The sequence below is a fragment of the Oncorhynchus tshawytscha genome, linkage group LG04, assembly GCF_018296145.1.
Source record: "Oncorhynchus tshawytscha isolate Ot180627B linkage group LG04, Otsh_v2.0, whole genome shotgun sequence".
In the NCBI taxonomy this organism is placed as follows: Eukaryota; Metazoa; Chordata; class Actinopteri; order Salmoniformes; family Salmonidae; genus Oncorhynchus; species Oncorhynchus tshawytscha.
Window position 1 is genome coordinate 39,530,848 of NC_056432.1, and position 19,762 is coordinate 39,550,609.

The 19,762-nt window shown below is 44.1% G+C and overlaps 1 protein-coding gene across 2 annotated transcripts in view; it reads left to right on the plus strand.

Moving 5' to 3' along the window:
- The first annotated feature begins 1,834 nt into the window (after positions 1–1,834).
- ptch1 (patched 1) overlaps positions 1,835–19,762 on the plus strand; it is an 81,069-nt gene continuing 63,141 nt past the window's right edge. The window contains exons 1-2 of one of the 2 annotated variants that reach the window (XM_042320719.1): positions 1,835–2,005; positions 6,947–7,139. In XM_042320719.1, the coding sequence (XP_042176653.1) occupies positions 2,003–2,005; positions 6,947–7,139 (196 nt within the window). In that variant the 5' untranslated portion in view covers positions 1,835–2,002. Of the gene's footprint in view, positions 2,006–5,182; positions 5,739–6,946; positions 7,140–19,762 lie in introns of those variants that run through there. The other variant, XM_042320718.1, reaches the window with a different exon arrangement.

Sequence of the window (19,762 nt, forward strand, 5' to 3'; positions counted from 1 at the left end):
TTTTACCTACCTCATCCCCATACTGTTTTTATTTATTTACTTTTCTGCTCTTTTGCACACCAATATCTCTACCTGTACATGACCATCTGATCATTTATCACTCCAGTGTTAATCTGCAAAATTGTAATTATTCGCCTACCTCCTCATGCCTTTTGCACACAATGTATATAGACTCCCCTTTTTTTCTACTGTGTTATTGACTTGTTAATTGTTTACTCCATGTGTAACTCTGTGTTGTCTGTTCACACTGCTATGCTTTATCTTGGCCAGGTCGCAGTTGCAAATGAGAACTTGTTCTCAACTAGCCTACCTGGTTAAATAAAGGTGAAAAAAAAAAATAAAAAAAGGGCTTGAAGCATGTGATTGGTTGATGAAGTCATTCTGAGAGACACTTGGCCAATTGCAAACTGACCCCTAACAGATAGTCTTCCCCCTAGTCACTCTATGTAGCAGAGAGAAGCACTAACAACACATTATTTGCTCCACATTGTCATTTGATACAGGTGTAATTTTGGTGGGGGGACCGTATTGCATGCTTACACTTACAGTAGGACCTCAAAGATACCACAGCAACAGTGTAGGGAAATCGACACTTGGGAATGGCATCTCCTTGACGGTGCTGGTAATGTGGTGTGAAGGTTTAAAGCTCATTCAGCCGAAAACGTCATGAATTTAACTTGAATTGGATGAATGAAGCTTCAAGATTTGAATTGTGATAATATTTGATCATGAAATTGCAACAGTATCAACATAGAACTGATGTCTCTAACCCTAACACGAGGGAAAAGGTTGACGAATGAGATTATCCCCTAGGTTTTCCTGAGACTTAACCCATCTGACACATATTGGAACATGATGTTGAATAAAAAGGAAACATGGTCATGCTTGGATGAGAGTGTTGGCATGTATGGATGAGAGTGTTGGCATGTATGGATGAGAGTGTTGGCATGTATGGATGAGAGTGTTGGCATGTAATGGATGAGAGTGTTGGCATGTATGGATGAGAGTGTTGGCATGTATGGATGAGAGTGTTGGCATGTATGGATGAGGTGTTGGCATCTATGGATGAGAGTGTTGGCATGTATGGATGAGAGTGTTGGCATGTATGGATGAGAGTGTTGGCATGTATGGATGAGAGTGTTGGCATGTATGGATGGAGTGTTGGCATGTATGGATGAGAGTGTTGGCATGTAATGGATAGTGTTGGCATGTATGGATGAGAGTGTTGGCATGTATGGATGAGAGTGTTGGCATGTATGGATGAGAGTGTTGGCATGTATGGATGAGAGTGTTGGCATGTATGGATGAGGGTGTTGGCATCTATGCATGGGGGAGTTGGCATCTATGGATGAGGATGTTGGCATCTATGCATGCGGGAGTTGGCATCTATGGATGAGGGTGTTGGCATCTATGCATGGGGGAGTTGGCATCTATGGATGAGGGTGTTGGCATCTATGCATGAGGGAGTTGGCATCTATGGATGAGGGTGTTGGCATCCTATACACACATATTCATTTAGGTAATCCCAATGTTTACGATATAATCTCCTTCAGGCTTTACTGGCATATTTTTACAATTTCTTACAGTTTTGCAAGGTGAGAGATTTCCCACAATAACCTGCAGTGCTTTGATGGAGCTATATAACCATCTTGATAGGAAACGTGTCACTGTGAAAGTCTTTGGTGATGAGAGCCATCCAGGCCTGTTTTCTTTACAGTTTTGTGCTAATCACGTGACAGGCAGGAGTCCTGCCTATTGAGAATGGGACCACCCACGTGGACTGGGCGCTGTGGGTTAATAGAAACAGGCATGTAATTGAGAACCTCTCCAACACTTAGCAGAATGACGGCAACCAAGACGGTCGGATAAGGATTACGGCGCGCCTGGCTCTTTTTCCCCCTGATGATAAAGAAGATATTTTCATATTCATCATAAGTAACAACTGTCGGAGTCGGAGGCGGATATTATTGGTTTCTCCAGACCGTTTTCCCCTGGATAGAATATGGTAAGTGGCTGGCTGGCACGTCTACGAGCTGCGGTGGCCAAGGAGCGATTTGACAGCCCAGGTGTGAGATCTTGGCAAACACTCGCAGATTGAGAAATTGATATTTGTCCCACTAAGTGGTTACAGTAGATAATTACGGTATTATCGTGATTACTGCGGTATGGTGTAAGATAATGATGTGTTGCCGGTCGATTAGTTTTAATGTCACATTTTTTAAATTTGATTTGACTTTTGATCTAGCACCATGATGCGCTTCATGCGTAATATACAGTAACGTAGTAATCCTTTAAAACTTGGACATTGTTCCTTTCACTAATATTTTAATTTCCCGCTGGGCACAGACGTTAGTTCAACGTCTATTTTTTGTTTCCATTTGGTTGAGTTGTCAACTAATGTGAATTCAACGTGAAATCAATAAAAATGTGTCACCGTGCCATTGGTTTTAGGTTTAAAGTTGTGTGAAAAAAATACGGAATTCCCTTCCATTGATGATTTTTGCAAATCCAATCAGTTTTCCGCATTGATTCAGCGTCCTCACACATTTGTTTTAATGACGTGGACACATCGTTGATTCAACCAGTTATCGACGTGGGTAGTGTGTGTTATTTTTTTGTAATTATCTACCAATGTGTCAGAACAATGTCACTGTGCGCCTATTTAGACAGCAATAAGCGATTGACATGACAGACAGGTAGGCCTAAATGTCACTCATATGAACCGACTACTGTTTCAAATATTTTTATCGAACACACACAATAATGCTGTATAGGTATAAAAGACAGACATACAATTCTTATATGATCCGACTACTAAATGTGTGGAAATATTGTGGAGTGGATAGTTATATTTTCATGATTACCTTACTTCGTCAACATGTCATTATTACTGATGGAAAAATTCTGCAAGTCACTGTATGGTGTGAAATGGTAAAATGCCTCCATTAGGTTGCATAAGTCCACTGCACTAAGTCTAAGTGCATAATGCTCTATGATTTAGCCTAGAGATAATCGGCTATAGGGTGTGGCTATAGTGTGTACCATTTAACCAGTTCAGATCCATTCAAGATGTCTGGTCTTATGCTGAATGAAGCGTTTGTGGCCAATTTCAATCAGGATGGCAAGAAACCATGCATACTATTTGCACATACAGTGGGCCTTCAATGCTATAACGTGAGCATGGTCCAAATTCTGGAGAACATAAGTGGTTGGGACAAAGTATGCCAATGTCTTTACTTTTCATAATGAAATAGAATCAAGCAACAATCTGTCAAATGTGTTACTAGTTAATTATACATAATCTCCTTGCAGGTGTGATGTCTGCATTAAATAACTGTGATGCGTTCCTACATACAAGTGTAGATCTTAATTTGATCACTCTTTTGATGTTGAGAATTTTCCTGCCCAGCAGGAAATGCAAACTTGAAGAGTATTCGAGATTTTAAAAGGCTTCTAAAGTTAGTAATTTCCACTTTAAAATGTCAGACTTTATTATCCCTAACAAAATGTTTTATCAACCCCTACAAAGAAAATCCATGAATTATAATGTACGTAATAATTAATATTTCCTGTTGCTGGAAGATTATTTTCCTGCTGTAGCAAACTGGCTCAAATTAAGATCCTACATATGTTATTACACATGATACCTAACAACATGATACCTAATCACAAAGTGCCTCGGAGTAGGAGTCCTGATCTAGGATCAGGCACCCCTGTCTGATTCATAAAAGGCTAAACTGATCATGGATCAGAAGTCCTTTCTGAGACACTGTGAATACAGGCCCTGAAATGCATTTTCAAAGATGAAGATAACCGTTCGTTTTTTCTGTGACTGTTCACACAGTTCCCACAACCACAAGAGCAGTTGTTGTTTTAATCATCAGACACTCATTGTTATTATAACGATTGAAAACATGTAATTTGATCTGACAGTGGCATGCACACATGACATCCACTAGGCCTGTTTATCTGCTGGATGAAAATAAAATACTTTCTTATGAAAGGATCCACTCTATTTTAAGATCCTCAAAAGTGTATTTGTTTATTTGAAAGTGGGCATGGCTAACACCAAAATTGTATGTTGATCCTTCCTGTTAGAAAGCACGTTTACCATGTTGTTTAGGCAAGGGAAGTCGACACAACGTAGGCCCATCATTTATCATTCATTTATTACATAACCTAGACCTAGCCTACCTCTCAAGTAATCTCTTCTACCGCCTCTTGCGTTATCTCCGAGGACATCACTTTTCTCAGCTCCTCTTTGGCGGTGACTGCAGAGTGACATTGAGACAGCGGGCATTGTTTGGCATGTATTTAGGCTACGCATCAGCACACGGCATAGAACTAGAGCTAGGGAGAGACGGAGGCCCCTAAGACCATCCAGTTCAATAATAGACATATAAAATGTGTTTATACATGTTAAATAGTCTAAGTGTATTAGCGTTATTAATATGTGCAGTGTATTCCAAGAAAGAGTAAGCCTCTCCAATTGTGCGCAATTACATGCGCAACATGCGAAAACAAAAGTGTCAATAAGGTATATAATATTAGATTAATAGACTAACTGTAGATAGTATTGATGATTTTACTGTTCATGATTTATTGTTTTTCTAAATGTGTATTAGATTAAGGGTTTTAATTTTTACCCTATTATAATATTTGTTATGCTATCCACTAAACTGTCATTAGGGAACATTGAGACGAACTGAGATTTGGGACCTCCCCCAGAACCGCTGTAATTTGAGGCCAAACTACCACCATCAAGGCCTGTTGGGGAACAAATCTCAGTTAAAAAACTGCAGTTCTGACATTCCTCGAAACCCGTCAGACAAACAGGCTGCATACTTCGCATTGGAAGTGTGTTTTCTACAATAAATGCTGCTTCAAGAAATGCAGTTCCTTTTTAAAAACGACAAGCTCCTGTCTTGTTTGCGCGCAAACGCACAAGAGGGCTGGATTTCTGAAAGGCTCCCCTGAAGTTTGCGATGCACACACGAGGGTTGTCGGCTTGGGTGGTCGCTCTACTTTAGTGAGCTGTTGCTAAGCAGCTAATAATAGTCGTGTTTTCTGAGTAATTTTTGCCCTTCTGGAACCAATCAGATGCGAGAAATTCCGGCCATCTGACAGCCCTGGAGGCGGGATTTCGATTCCTTTAGCTTTTACCCCTCCTCCTCTGTCTCCAAATGGAGAGTGGTCTTTTTTCTCATCTATTGAATCTCAGAGTTTGCCGTGTTGCGCGGCCCAAGGGAAGACCACATAGAACACACAGAATGCTACGACCATCGAACGTTCCAAGCGGCAGTTTTGTAGATGGGAATCGATGTTTCCACTTTGCCTTTTAAGATAAATAACTTTTTTGAAGAGAAACGGTGAATGTGCGAAGCGGTGGAGACCTCCGGATCACGAAATGTTGGGATGGAAGGTGCAGACTTTGACTCGCCGTCTCCAACAGGAGTATGAAGTACTTTACGGGTGTGAGATCACCGAGAGTGAAACTTTGTTGCCTTGGGACATTACTACACGCTTTCGGGGAAATATTATAACGTGTAATAGCGCGAAGTCTCCGCAACATGGCCTCGGCTGCTAATGCCTCCTCCGAGCAGGAAAACAGGGACCCCGATCGGCCGAGGATAACGCGGAGGAACAGGGGGAACTATCGCACAACAGCGCCCGATTTGGAGTATTTGCAGCGACCAAGTTACTGCGATGCAGCTTTCGCCTTGGAGCAAATATCCGAGGTGCTTATTCTTTGACACGTTTGAGTGAAATTCTGTGGGTATGGTTCTACTATATAGTGAAACCGCCCAACTTTGTCAAGTCGCTAGGTAACGGGATAGCTACGGGACGGGCAGGGTAAGGGGAGATGGTGTAAACTAGAGCTATACCTTGTAGCCTATGTTGTGATTTACTATTCAAGAATGGTTAACTTTTCTCGCATATAGACTAATCCTTATCCGTTTTGGGAATATAGGCTACATATTGTAGTCTATAAATTGTAACTACCAATAATGGCAGGCTACACTACAGGCTACAACGTTTCAATAACGGTCGCGCAACATAGGCAACACGGTGTAGGCTATTCCCTACTTTTGCACAATTAAAATGTGCATAAAAGTTTAGGCCAATGTGTTTGCGAAACGGTCGTAAAATATGTTTAAACTGCCCAGACGTCTGTACGATATTATCTTTACTGTTCTCTTCTCCAAAGCAAAAATCCATGTGGCTGCCCTCTTCCGTTCACAAATATTGTCGTAGCCTCACTCCCTCGGTGATGGCTACTCCACTCCGATCACACAAGTAGCTCAATGGGAATGGAATTGTGTTGTGTGTGATTTCGCGGCAGCGTAAAAATCCACGTGCAGCCCTTGGTGGATTGCTATAATAATTCGATACGATGTATCGGCGTTACAACGTGTCACTGACAGCGAGCCTTGCTGCGCTTTCCCATCCTTGTCCGTCTGTCTGTGTGTGTGTGGTAAAAACAAAAAAGTAACGGACTATCCTATCGTCCAAAACCGCTGCTTACGTTGCTGGCTCGCCAACTTTATGTCTCTTTCCTCCCTCGACGTAGGAGGTCCAACCAAGTCCTCTTTTGGCCAGATAAACAGGCCAACTCCGAGGTTCTTATTTAGAACAGTTAACATTGACTTATCTATTGAACTCACTTCACATATACAGTAGGCTATACAGGATAGCCTGCATATCAACAGCTCATGCATTATATAGAGAGAAGTCCGCAAATGAAGTGTTGATCTAGAACGACAAAAAATTGCACCAATCACACCAATGTCATAACACGTTCATTAACATGGTTTATATGATATGATATGATAACCGTGATGTCTTCTTCCCATAACGCTACACCCCATTGATCAATAATGATAGGCCTACATCTTTGATGTTTGGGGAGTAATATTTATGCGGACTTTCTCTTGTCTTGTCGCAGGGGAAGGCGACTGGAAGAAAAGCACCGCTGTGGCTGAGAGCGAAGTTTCAGAGACTCTTGTTTAAGTTGGGCTGTTACATACAAAAGAACTGCGGAAAGTTTTTGGTTGTGGGCCTCTTGATATTCGGAGCGTTCGCTGTTGGCTTACGGGCGGCGAATCTGGAAACCGACGTGGAGAAACTCTGGGTAGAAGGTAAGAAAAGTGTTTATGATTTTGGTCTTTTTATTTTGCATGTTAAATCGTCTTTCCTGTTAAACGTCTGGGAAGGGATAAGGTTGGGTGGGGTGGGGTGGAGAGGGTGGGGGGTCTTGGGGAAGCTTGGGGAATTGTTTATTATATAGCAGCAGTTTGACAAGAGGCCAGGTTACAACTTCAACATCTTTTTTATTTCGTTTCATGTTATGGTTTTTGTTGCGTTGGATATGTTGAGTTAACGCTGCATGTGCGTAAAGAATGTTCACAGAGTAGCTCAACATTTTTCTTTAAGTTAAAAGAAAAGTTGTGATTAAGTTTATGAGAAGTTTTGGAGAAAGGAAATTTTGTCAAAGCCGCCATTTTGTGAGTGTGTGAGTGTGTGTGCGTCTGCCTGCCCCCAGCAGTTGAATGTGATCCGCGCACAGCTCGGAGACTGTGTGTGGTCCCGTTTTGGACAGCTCTCAACTTTCCAAAAAGATTTGTCTCCGGCTGAAGGAAAAAAGCGGAGTGCGGACAGAAACGCATGTTTACAAAAGTAGACCATCTGAAACTCAGGGCTATGCTATTCTTCTGAGTTATGCAGAGTATATTTTTGTTGAAAGGGGGTCTTTGAGTATGGGTGGTGATTTTGGGAAAAGGGGGAGGGGCCGCGTTTTTTCTTCCTTTGATCTGCATTCCAGTAGTTTAGGACGGTGGTATTTGAGTCACGAATAGGTCATCAATTCACTTTCTTTTGAAATGTGGGCGGTTTGAAAGAGATCATACTTGGGATTTACGATTGAAATCGTATTGCCTTTTTGGTCATGGTTGTTTATATCAAATATGTGGCAGTATCTATAGATATGTTTAGGTGGCCTGTGATTAGTGTAGCTACATATATGCAGTCAAATAGAATAACATTTAAGAAAAAAGGAAAATTAAATACATTCAAATGAGCAGGGAATCATCCCGACAGATTTCTTTTTTTAAATGACCCCCTCCCATAGTTCCAGTTCTATAGCCACCCTTGTGAGCGTTTTTCAGTGTTTACAGAGAGCATGCTCATCTGTGATGCCAAAGCAGTTCAGCTCTGGAGGGTCGCTCAAGCTCCGACAAGCTTTTTCTGGTGCAGTATTCTATAACCTACTAGATGTATGTTACTTTAAAAGAACTGTCTAGGGTTTCCATATTTCAATGAAATATGACCTATAATGAATATGAAATACTTTTCCTCCCAAAAAGTGGTAATTAAGTATGTTGAAATGTATATTTTTTGTGTGTTGGCATGGTATGGGCATACCCCAACAACAGAAGGTTGTGGGTGTAAACCAGTCATTAAAAATGTTCATGCTAGGAGACCGTTGATTGGCCAGATCAGCAAATGAGCCAACATGACATCATGTTCTATGAGGAAATATCAAGCATTTTTTAAATGTCTGTTTGAGATGCAAGTTTGAAGTGGGTTTTTTGAAAGTGTTTTTTTTCTCCTGTTTATGCTTTGACCACAAATACGAGTATAGGATGAGTCAACAACGTTATTTGGGTATGCGTTATCAGAATATGAACTTTTCTGTGGACAGTTACTTTAAACAGCAATCGGTTATTACTGTGTGCTAAAGATTTGGTTACGGAATGTTATTCGAAAGCATGTGGATTCTGTCAACAGTAGATTGTCTAATAAATCCCTTTAACATCAATGGCCAAATGCCTTTTCTTTTCTCATTATCCCCTCCCTACTCTTATAGTCTACTGAAGTTAGCTGACGTGTAGTTACAGCAATGGGATGTTAATAGAGCACAACAACATCAAGTGGTTTCTTCTTTCCAGGACCCATCCTAATGTTGCTCAGTTCCATGGCGATTCACACACAAACCTGTCAACAGAAGGTCAACTAGACAACAACACATCCACTTCACCACAGCGCATGCTTTTTCCAGGGTGACTATCGCCTTTGCCCTATGTTATTGTTTCGTTGTGTCAAGGTGTCAGAGCCCATGGTCATCTACTGTAAGTAGTTTAGCCAAGTTTATTGGGATGACTGATGGCTGTGGTTTGCATGTGCACACAAGTGCATGAGAACACACACACACACACACACACACACACACACACACACACACACACACACACACACACACACACACACACACACACACACACACACACACACACACACACACACACACACACACACACATACTATTCCCAGGTCTAGAGACGTGAGGGGTTCCAGATGCGGGTTGGGAGAGATGTGTTTGTTTAGATTAGACTGCACAGCTGAGGGATAGATTAGTACTGCCTGGTCAGTGGAGGGCTGTTCGGGGCTCGGCTCAGCACAGGGGAAACTGTGGCCCAACATCAACGTGAGAGCAGAGAAGGAGAGAGGAGGAGGTGAGAGGAGAGGAGGCGAGAAAGGAAGGTATGAGGAGAGGAGAGGAGGAGAAGAGAGAGAGAGAGGACGTCTGTTGATGTTTCATTTGGATCCGTTCCCCTGCATGCAACCTCTCCATGAACCCACCGGGGAGCTCTGGCCATTAAGACACACCGTAGCAGATCTCTCATCGGAATTGAGTGGAGTTGCATGGTTGATCTCATGCTGTCTTTCGTCACCTGCTATGCTCATGGTACGGGTTCATCCTGCTAGGTCCGTAGTTTAGTACTGCAGCTTGTCTTATTCAAGGAGAATCACATTCAGCTGCCTTGGTTGGGGTTGACTTTCTTCACACAATAATTACCCCAGTACCCATAAGCACTAGGACTGCACTCTCACTTAGATACAGAAAGCTGTGGTTGTTAGAAATGTTGATGAATGGACAGTTAAATCAAACAGCTAAAAGTAGAAAGAGTAGGAAGAAGTGACTGTATCATCCAACAGGCATAAGCACTCAAACGCTTTTTCGTGGGCTTTTTTTCGCTCTTTGGTGCTCTTAGGGGCAACAGGTTGATCTCTTGAATTGGCAGGAAAAATGCATAGATACAGTATATGTAAATGGGATTATAGATTAAATTATGATTTAGGATGCAGACTTTATACATAGTAGAGGTAAATGAGGCCGTGTTTACATTGATGAGAGTAGTGACAGGAAGTGACCTAGCCTAAACAGGAGGTTACAGTGTTGTGGTGGGCTCTCCTATTCAAATATGGCTGCCAGGACACTTCTTTCTCAAGGCTGTTCGGATTCATCAGCAGTGTTTCGTATCACCAAACCCTTAGTGATTTTCTAAATCAAATAGATGACTAATTTCCCTCTAGCAGAGACGTATCCGAGTAGAAGAGAAAAGGAAGAAAACTCCCTGGTCGGTCCTCCTCGTGGCATGAAAGTAGAGCCATCCCATTCTGGGTTAACACAAACACGGGCCAAATTGTAAAGAAAATACCAGCGCCGGCTGAGTCTAATTAAAACAGTATGGCGTAAACATTAGTCTTCCTGTAGAGTGGCCCCTCGCTAGCTCTCTCTGGCGAGAGGAGAGGAAAGGGCTGGGGTATATGGAGCTGGGCTTTGACACTGGGAGAGGAATTGTGCTACAGCTATAGAAGCTATGGTATGGAGCTGTGGGGTGAGGACAGGGGAGAGACTACGGTATTGGGCTATGGTTAGGGGCAGTGTGGTGTCAACATTGGCCTTCCTGTAAAGCCGCCCCTCCCTCGCTGCCGCTGGGTGCTGCTAAGGCTGGGGTTTAGCAGAGAGGCTGGGGCTATGGTTAGGGGCTGGGGTGTGTGAATAGGACTGCGGTTTAGCAGAGAGTCTGGGGCTATGGTTAGTGGCTGGGGTGTGTGATTAGGACTGTTTTTTAGGAAATACATTGCATGTTTGGTCTGAGGCTGGGGCTGAGGACATGGGACTGGAGTTGTGGATAGGGCTGTGCCTGGAGTTTAGACTGATGGAGTTAGGGCTGCTACTAGGCCTAGTTGCAGGGGGTTGGGCTGAAGCTGGGGCTAGGTCCCATAGAGCAGGGTAGAGGCTGGGGCTATGAAGTCACTGACTTTGGGGCTCTATCACCCCCTGAATTGTCCAATCTGTTTCCCCTTAATTTAACCCCTGCTTGCACAACACTCCTCCTCCTACTTATACCCTTCCTCCTCCGAGCCCAACGAGCGTTCTCTCTGTCTAACTCACTCACACACACACACACACACACACACACACACACACACACACACACACACACACACACACACACACACACACACACACACACACACACACACACACACACACACACACACACACACACACATGCACACACACACGCACACACACGCACACACATGCACACATATGCACGCACACACATAGATACACACACAGAGAAAGAGAGCAGGGCAGAGTTTGGGGCCAAGGGCCACAGGCTTGGTCCCTCCGGGTCTTGGGGTCTGTGTGTGGAGGCGCCGCTATTTAAAACCTCACCTGATACTCACCCTGTGGCCCTGGTGTAGAGTGAGGACTCACAGCAGAGAGAGAAAAAGAGGGGGGATAGGAGGAGGAAGAGGAAGAGAAAGAAGGGGGATAGGAGGAGGAAGAGAAAGAGAAAGAGAGGGGGTAGGAGGAGGAAGAGAAAGAGAAAGAGAGGGGTGTAGGAGGAGGAAGAGAAAGAGAAAGAGAGGGGGTAGGAGGAGGAAGAGAAAGAGAAAGAGGGGGTAGGAGGAGGAAGAGAAAGAGGGGGATAGGAGGAGGAAGAGAAAGGGGGATAGGATGAAGAGAAAGAGGGGGGATAGGAGGAAGAGAAAGAGAAAGGGGGGATAGGAGGAAGAGAAAGAGAAAGAGGGGGGATAGGAGGAAGAGAAAGAGAAAGAGGGGGATAGGAGGAAGAGAAAAGAGGGGGTAGGAGGAAGAGAAAGAGAAAGAGGGGGATAGGAGGAAGAGAAAGAGGGGGGTAGGAGGAAGAGAAAGAGGGGGATAGGAGGAAGAGAAAGAGAAAGAGGGGGATAGGAGGAAGAGAAAGACAGGGGGATAGGAGAAAGAGAAAAGGGGGGATAGGAGGAAGAGAAAGAGAAAGAGGGGGGGGGTTAGGAGGAGGAAGAGAAAGAGAAAGGGCACAAAAAGGCCACAGCAGCTGTCACATTTAGTCCCTGTAGTTTTCTGTGTCTGGGAGTGTTTGTGTGTATGTGTGTGTGTGTGTGTCTACTGAGAGTTTGAGAGTGTAATAGCAGTGTGTCCGGGCACGTGTGCGTGTCCCTGTGTTCATTGCGCTGAGAGCGTGACAGTGTTTTGGTGTATGTCTTATTTGACTCCCATCCTTCCAGCAGAGGGCAGTCCGATTTACTCGGACTTCTATTTTGTAGTAGATCAATGTTTATTAGCCTAGTTTCTCTCTCTCCCATCTACTGCTGGTGCCACTTATGGATCTGCTTTGCTCATCTATTTCACAGCAGATAGTCGGGGCCTGGTTGATTCTCACAAAACTGCCACTTGACCGAAAAAATACCTACAACCCCCATAATTCCTCTTGATCACTAAGATTAGGATCTGTATTTATCTATTTCGTACATATTTGGATAAGGATCAAAAGGCACAGTTAAGAACAAATTCTTATTTACAATGACGGCCTAGGAACAGTGGTTTAACTGCCTTGTTCAGGGACAGAACGACATTTGTACCTTGTCAGCTCGGGGATTACTAGTCCAGCGCTCTAACCGCTAGGCTACCTGCCGCCACCATCCATATTAGTGCGTTACGGTAATGATACGCAGGTTTTGGGGATGACTGTGCATGTTTCGGTAATGACTGTTGCATAGTTTTGTCATTGAAAAACTCTACTGAGCTCGAATGGAGCTTTAGTTACCCAATACATCAAGCTGTGTCATTTGTTAACCCCAAACGATTTGCATAGTACTAAAATTGTGGATCTTAATGCAGTTGACTTAAATACCCCTTGTTTTAGCATACCGTTAAGTATAAGTACTGTACGCGCATGTATTTTCAACAGTCAAAAGTGGACTTAAGAATGGTCTTTACATGTAATGTGGGTGTATTACGAAGCGGATATGTGTGGTTCTAATGTATTTTAGATGTATTTTCTAAATTGAATGGTGTCCTGTGGGCAAATGGCATAACATGATATGCCTATAATGTTAAAGTATGTAAATATGTGGAAAATGGACCAAACAACAGTATTGGTAATTGCTTAAATAGGTACAGGTCTCAAAATAGGGGATGTCCAACTTTAAGTGGCGGGGGTCGCTCTTTGCTGAAACACAAACTACAGATTGTGGCTTTAAGTCAATTAAATGGGGTTTGTACACCCATATTTCTTAACAATCCCTGCTTGATCAAATAACTGATGTTTTTCGAAAAAAATCTATACAATAGGTGTAAGCAGTGGTCCTAGTAAATCATTAAAGTTACCTGCACAGCACACCCATTGACTATACATTAGAATGAACTTATTGTCATTACCGGAATTTAAGGTTATCGTTACCGAAACGGACCTAAAAATATTATAGTTTAATGTAAACTTCAACGAGCATACAGTTTATGGACCACCTACAGCAAAATATTACATTTTATAAAATGACCCGATAATAATGAGAATTTGGGTTGAAAATGTACAAAATTCAGGCAAAAATGTCAAATGTATTTAAAATAAGTCACTGTGCCATAAACTAGTCTTCAGAATGATAGTTGATTGTTGCAGATGCATTATGGTTGATTAACTCAATTTGCTACTGCCGTGGTTAAAACTGGTTTCATGAATGGAATCACCCGCCCAAATGTTGGTGTGTGTGTGTGTGTTCTCGTTCTGGAAAAGTTGCCTTTGGTTAAGGAGGCTGTGCAGCAACATGACTTGAAGCACAGCAAAATGTTTGCGTGCCCGTTGCCCTCACGACAAATAATATGTGGTTAGCTTGTTGTTGTGCTCCTAGAGGCAGAGGACTGTAATTACTTATTTGGGTCTGGTAAAAGGCCAATTTTGGCTGTTAAAGGTAGACCCAGTGATATGACATAGATGCAGAGAGTAAACAACATAGTGTGAGGCTCGACTTCTCCGCTGTTTTGGTCCTGTGGCTCCCGCACTGTGAACAGTGTGAAGCGAACCTGTGCGCCGCGTGCAGATTCTGTGTGAGAATGAAGTCTTGCATCTCACTCATCTCAACACTCATGGCAGCTTCACTTATTGTCGGTGAACTGATAGGAGGAGGAGGAGGGAGAGAGAGGGGGGGAAGAGGGAGAAGAGAGGAAGATAGAGAAAGAGACAGGGAATAGGAAGAGAAGAGGAGAAGGGAGGACGAGGGAGAAGAGAAGAGCAAAGAGGAAAGAAAGGGAATGTGTCTTCTCTCTGGTGAGAGAATGGTGTTGATGGTCTCCTTGATTGAATTGTCCTCGTTTTGATGTGTATAGGAACACACGCACGCGCGTGGTCCCCTCGGTTTTGCCTCTGAGTGATTGAGGAGCTAGTTAAATGGGAATGGCACTGCAGGCTAGTTCTTTTACCCTCCCTCTGCCATCCTAGACTTTTCCCGCACATTCTATTCCCTCTCATTTTGCCGACACCAGCAATCAAATATGCACAAATGTGGACACAAGCACACATTGTAGCCTAATTGCACAGCGCGTGAAATATACGCATTACGTACATGCATGCAAATGTGCATGTGCGCGTGCACACACACACACACACACACACACACACACACACAGAAAAACAAGTGGGCTCCAATTTCTTTGTGTTTATCAGTTGACTCCAAACAGGATTAAGCCGCCAGTAGAATAACATTCCAACATGTTGTGTTAAACTTGTTGATGAAATGTGCAGGCGAACTGGAGAAGGATTTAGTGTTTGGAAAACACCATGGCTGTGTTAGTGTGCACTGAGTTATGGCTCTGTTTCTAAACGCTTTGCACGTTTTTAAAAGTCATTATTAGTGTTTATTCCCAATGACGTATTTGGCGAAATAAAGGTTAAATATGTTTGGAAAGTTATAACTCTAGAGTGTGTGTGTGTGTGTGTGTCGTAGAAATGGACGGTCTCCCATTCACAAACCACCTCCTGAGATGCTTCCAAGCGCTGTGTTTACATTCTGCATTCTTTCAGACTCTCTTATTCAAAAACCAGAGCTCTGCGAATGACCGACCGCAAGAGACTCCTCCAAAACTCCCCCTCCCCTAGCTCCCCCTTCTTTCCTCTCGGCCGAATAGGTCTCCCCCTTCCCCTCTGGCAGGGGAGAGTGGCCCCAGAATGCCAGATGTATTGCAGAGTGAGGCACAGCAATGTAAACACACAGCCCTGCCATGACAGTCACGGTGGTCCACCCTCCCTTCCTCCTCCTCTTTCCTCTCCCCCCTCCCACTCCTTCCCCTCCCTCCCAGTGCTGGCGGACAGAGGGGCGGGATAGGGGGAGGTCCGGAGATGGAGAATAGTAGCGGCAGTGTGTTTGTGTTTTGGCTCCAGGGCCAGCGGTACAGGGACTTGGGTCTTGGGTCGAAGTTTGAAGCTGGCAGGCGATTGAGCTGTGTGTGTGTGTGTCTGCGAATATTATGGCAATATTCTTTAATTTTCCTACCACGCGCTCCCGTGTTCTGTCGACAAACTCCGTACACACATCCCCTCCCAGAAACAACCGCTCACAAACACAACTTCCCTCAAGGTCCTCTGAGATGCTAATGTTCCATGAGACAATTACATTGTGACAAATCCCCACCTTGGCAGAAGCCCATCCCAGCAGTTAGTGTGATGAGGTGCAACACCTGTGACCTAGTGGGGAACTGTCCCCTCCCCTGGCCTAGCTTGTACTGCAGGCTGCTGTACTGTGGGGTCCACTGGAATGTGTGATTGTGGGATACCTGGAATCAGGAGTCCATCTTACCAGGAAATGACAGAGAGATGGCTGGCTCAGATTGGCTGCTCCCAGTCATGTCGTGGTCTGTTATGGCTGGGCTCTGGGCCAATCATACGGCAGGACGGACGGACAGGAAGACAGGCACACACACACACACACACAGAGAGAGATAGACATACAAAGTGCTGGGATATGTTGTTGGAATAAGAACATACGAAACAATATGTCATGTTGCCATGTGTATTAGTACTACAAGGTGTGCTTATCAACTTTATTATGTACTTATTACATCTATGTCACAGGCGGTTAATCATGACACAAGGATGCACTATTTATGAAAGCACGGTTTGATTGAGCTGAATTCTAGTATAGTCGTGTGTTTTGCAGTGTGTGGTGTTTTTTTTTTACATGAGCTTCAGAATCTCTGTCTATTTCTAGTGATCAGGCTGTTTTCACACGTCCAGAATCTCTGTCTATTTCTAGTGATCAGGCTGTTTTCACACGTCCAGAATCTCTGTCTATTTCTAGTGATCAGGCTGTTTTCACACGTCCAGAATCTCTGTCTATTTCTAGTGATCAGGCTGTTTTCACACGTCCAGAATCTCTGTCTATTTCTAGTGATCAGGCTGTTTTGACACGTCCAGAATCTCTGTCTATTTCTAGTGATCAGGCTGTTTTCACACGTCCAGAATCTCTGTCTATTTCTAGTGATCAGGCTGTTTTCACACGTCCAGAATCTCTGTCTATTTCTAGTGATCAGGCTGTTTTCACACATCCAGAATCTCTGTCTATTTCTAGTGATCAGGCTGTTTTCACACGTCCAGAATCTCTGTCTATTTCTAGTGATCAGGCTGTTTTCACACGTCCAGAATCTCTGTCTATTTCTAGTGATCAGGCTGTTTTCACACGTCCAGAATCTCTGTCTATTTCTAGTGATCAGGCTGTTTTCACACGTCCAGAATCTCTGTCTATTTCTAGTGATCAGGCTGTTTTCACACATCCAGAATCTCTGTCTATTTCTAGTGATCAGGCTGTTTTGACACGTCCAGAATCTCTGTCTATTTCTAGTGATCAGGCTGTTTTCACACGTCCAGAATCTCTGTCTATTTCTAGTGATCAGGCTGTTTTCACACGTCCAGAATCTCTGTCTATTTCTAGTGATCAGGCTGTTTTCACACGTCCAGAATCTCTGTCTATTTCTAGTGATCAGGCTGTTTTGACACGTCCAGAATCTCTGTCTATTTCTAGTGATCAGGCTGTTTTCACACGTCCAGAATCTCTGTCTATTTCTAGTGATCAGGCTGTTTTGACACGTCCAGAATCTCTGTCTATTTCTAGTGATCAGGCTGTTTTCACACGTCCAGAATCTCTGTCTATTTCTAGTGATCAGGCTGTTTTCACACGTCCAGAATCTCTGTCTATTTCTAGTGATCAGGCTGTTTTCACACGTCCAGAATCTCTGTCTATTTCTAGTGATCAGGCTGTTTTCACACGTCCAGAATCTCTGTCTATTTCTAGTGATCAGGCTGTTTTCAAACGTCCAGAATCTCTGTCTATTTCTAGTGATCAGGCTGTTTTCAAACGTCCAGAATCTCTGTCTATTTCTAGTGATCAGGCTGTTTTCAAACGTCCAGAATCTCTGTCTATTTCTAGTGATCAGGCTGTTTTCAAACGTCCAGAATCTCTGTCTATTTCTAGTGATCAGGCTGTTTTCAAACGTCCAGAATCTCTGTCTATTTCTAGTGATCAGGCTGTTTTCAAACGTCCAGAATCTCTGTCTATTTCTAGTGATCAGGCTGTTTTTTTATGTGTGCTGGGGAGCTCATTCTTCTGCATTAGATAGAGAAACACATCTGTGTGTGTGTGTGTGTGTGTGTGTGTGTGTGTGTGTGTGTGTGTACAGCTGTACGTGTGTGTGTACCTGTGTGTGACAAAGAAAGGCAGTGTTATTCCACCTTCCATCTCAAAATTCTAAAAATATTATCTCTAGCTCGCTTTTCTTCTCTCACACCAATTGATATATCATTTAGCTCGACCTCTTGAGTATTTTGGGTGGAACGTACACACACACACACACACACACACACACACACACACACACACACACACACACACACACACACACACACACACACTCCCACTTTCCTCGCCTTATTTCTTCTTCTTTCCTCACTCAAATCCAGTGGACTTGAATAGGGTTTCTTCAGGGGAGAGGGAGCTGAATGCAGGCAGCAATGTGGAAGAATCTGCCCATTGAGGGCTGCGTGAGTGTGTGAATGTACACCTCGGGCCCAGGGAAGGCTGCATTGGGAGCTAGCCGACTGCTAAATACACCCATTGGAGGGGCTGCAGGGCTGGACAGGTGATTAGCATAATTATGAGAGCGGGGGCCATACATATGGTAATGTTGGGGTGGGGGAGCAGGCACTGGCAGCTGGGGTGTCACATTTGTGTCAGGGGTCGGGGGAGGGGGGCTCGGGGGTATTGTGCTACAGCTGCGGGTCAGAGCCCCCCCTCTCCTTCGTTGTCGATCTCTCTCTCTCTCTCTCTCTCTCTCTCTCTCGCTCTCCCACTATGTGTCGGTAGCTTTATCTCTCTCCCCCTGTTTCTCCAACTCTCTCCCCTCTGCATCACTCACCTCACACGCCCCCACCCTCCTCTGCTTCCCTCTGAAAGCTGTAGGAGAGAGGGAGGTGAGAGCTTTTGCAGGTCAGATAGGGTCTCAGCTCTCAGCTCATATTGGTACCTTGGCCTGTACAGCAATGCTGCTTCTCTAAGCAGATGTGGCAGACTTTCCCATAGTAGCCATTTGCTGTTGGAATGAAAGCAAAACACCTAATTTCAAACCCCACTTTCAGGTAACTGAATGTGTCATGATTAGAGACGTGCAAAACTCTTTCCTCCAAAACAACTTGATCTCAAAGGGAATGTTGTATTACGCATGTGCAGTTACTTAACATGACCACGTCATAAGCTTCGCTAGCCCATAAGCTTCGCTAGCCCATAAGCTTAGCTAGCCCATAAGCTTCGCTAGCCCATAAGCTTAGCTAGCCCATAAGCTTCGCTAGCCCATAAGCTTCGCTAGCCCATAAGCTTAGCTAGCCCATAAGTTTAGCTAGCCCATAAGCTTCGCTAGCCCATAAGCTTCGCTAGCCCATGAGCTTAGCTAGCCCATAAGCTTAGCTAGCCCATAAGCTTCGCTAGCCCATAAGCTTTGCTAGCCCATAAGTTTAGCTAGCCCATAAGCTTAGCTAGCCTATAAGCTTCGCTAGCCCATAAGCTTCGCTAGCCCATAAGCTTAGCTAGCCCATAAGTTTAGCTAGCCCATAAGCTTCGCTAGCCCATAAGCTTCGCTAGCCCATAAGTTTAGCTAGCCCATAAGCTTTGCTAGCCCATAAGCTTCGCTAGCCCATGAGCTTAGCTAGCCCATAAGCTTAGCTAGCCCATAAGCTTCGCTAGCCCATAAGCTTCGCTAGCCCATGAGCTTAGCTAGCCTGTAAGCTTTGCTAGCCCATGAGCTTAGCTAGCCCATAAGCTTAGCTAGCCCATAAGCCTAGCTACCCCATAAGCTTTGCTAGCCCATGAGCCTACCTAGCCCATATGCTTAGCTAGACCATGAGCTTAGCTAGCCCATAAGCTTTGCTAGCCCATGAGCTTAGCTAGCCCATAAGCTTAGCTAGCCCATAAGCCTAGCTACCCCATAAGCTTTGCTAGCCCATGAGCCTACCTAGCCCATATGCTTAGCTAGACCATGAGCTTAGCTAGCCCACGAGTTTAGCTAGCCCATGAGTTTAGCTAGCCCATAAGCTTAGCTAGCCCATGAGCTTAGGTGTAACTGGGTATGAGGGAAGACTGAAGGGTG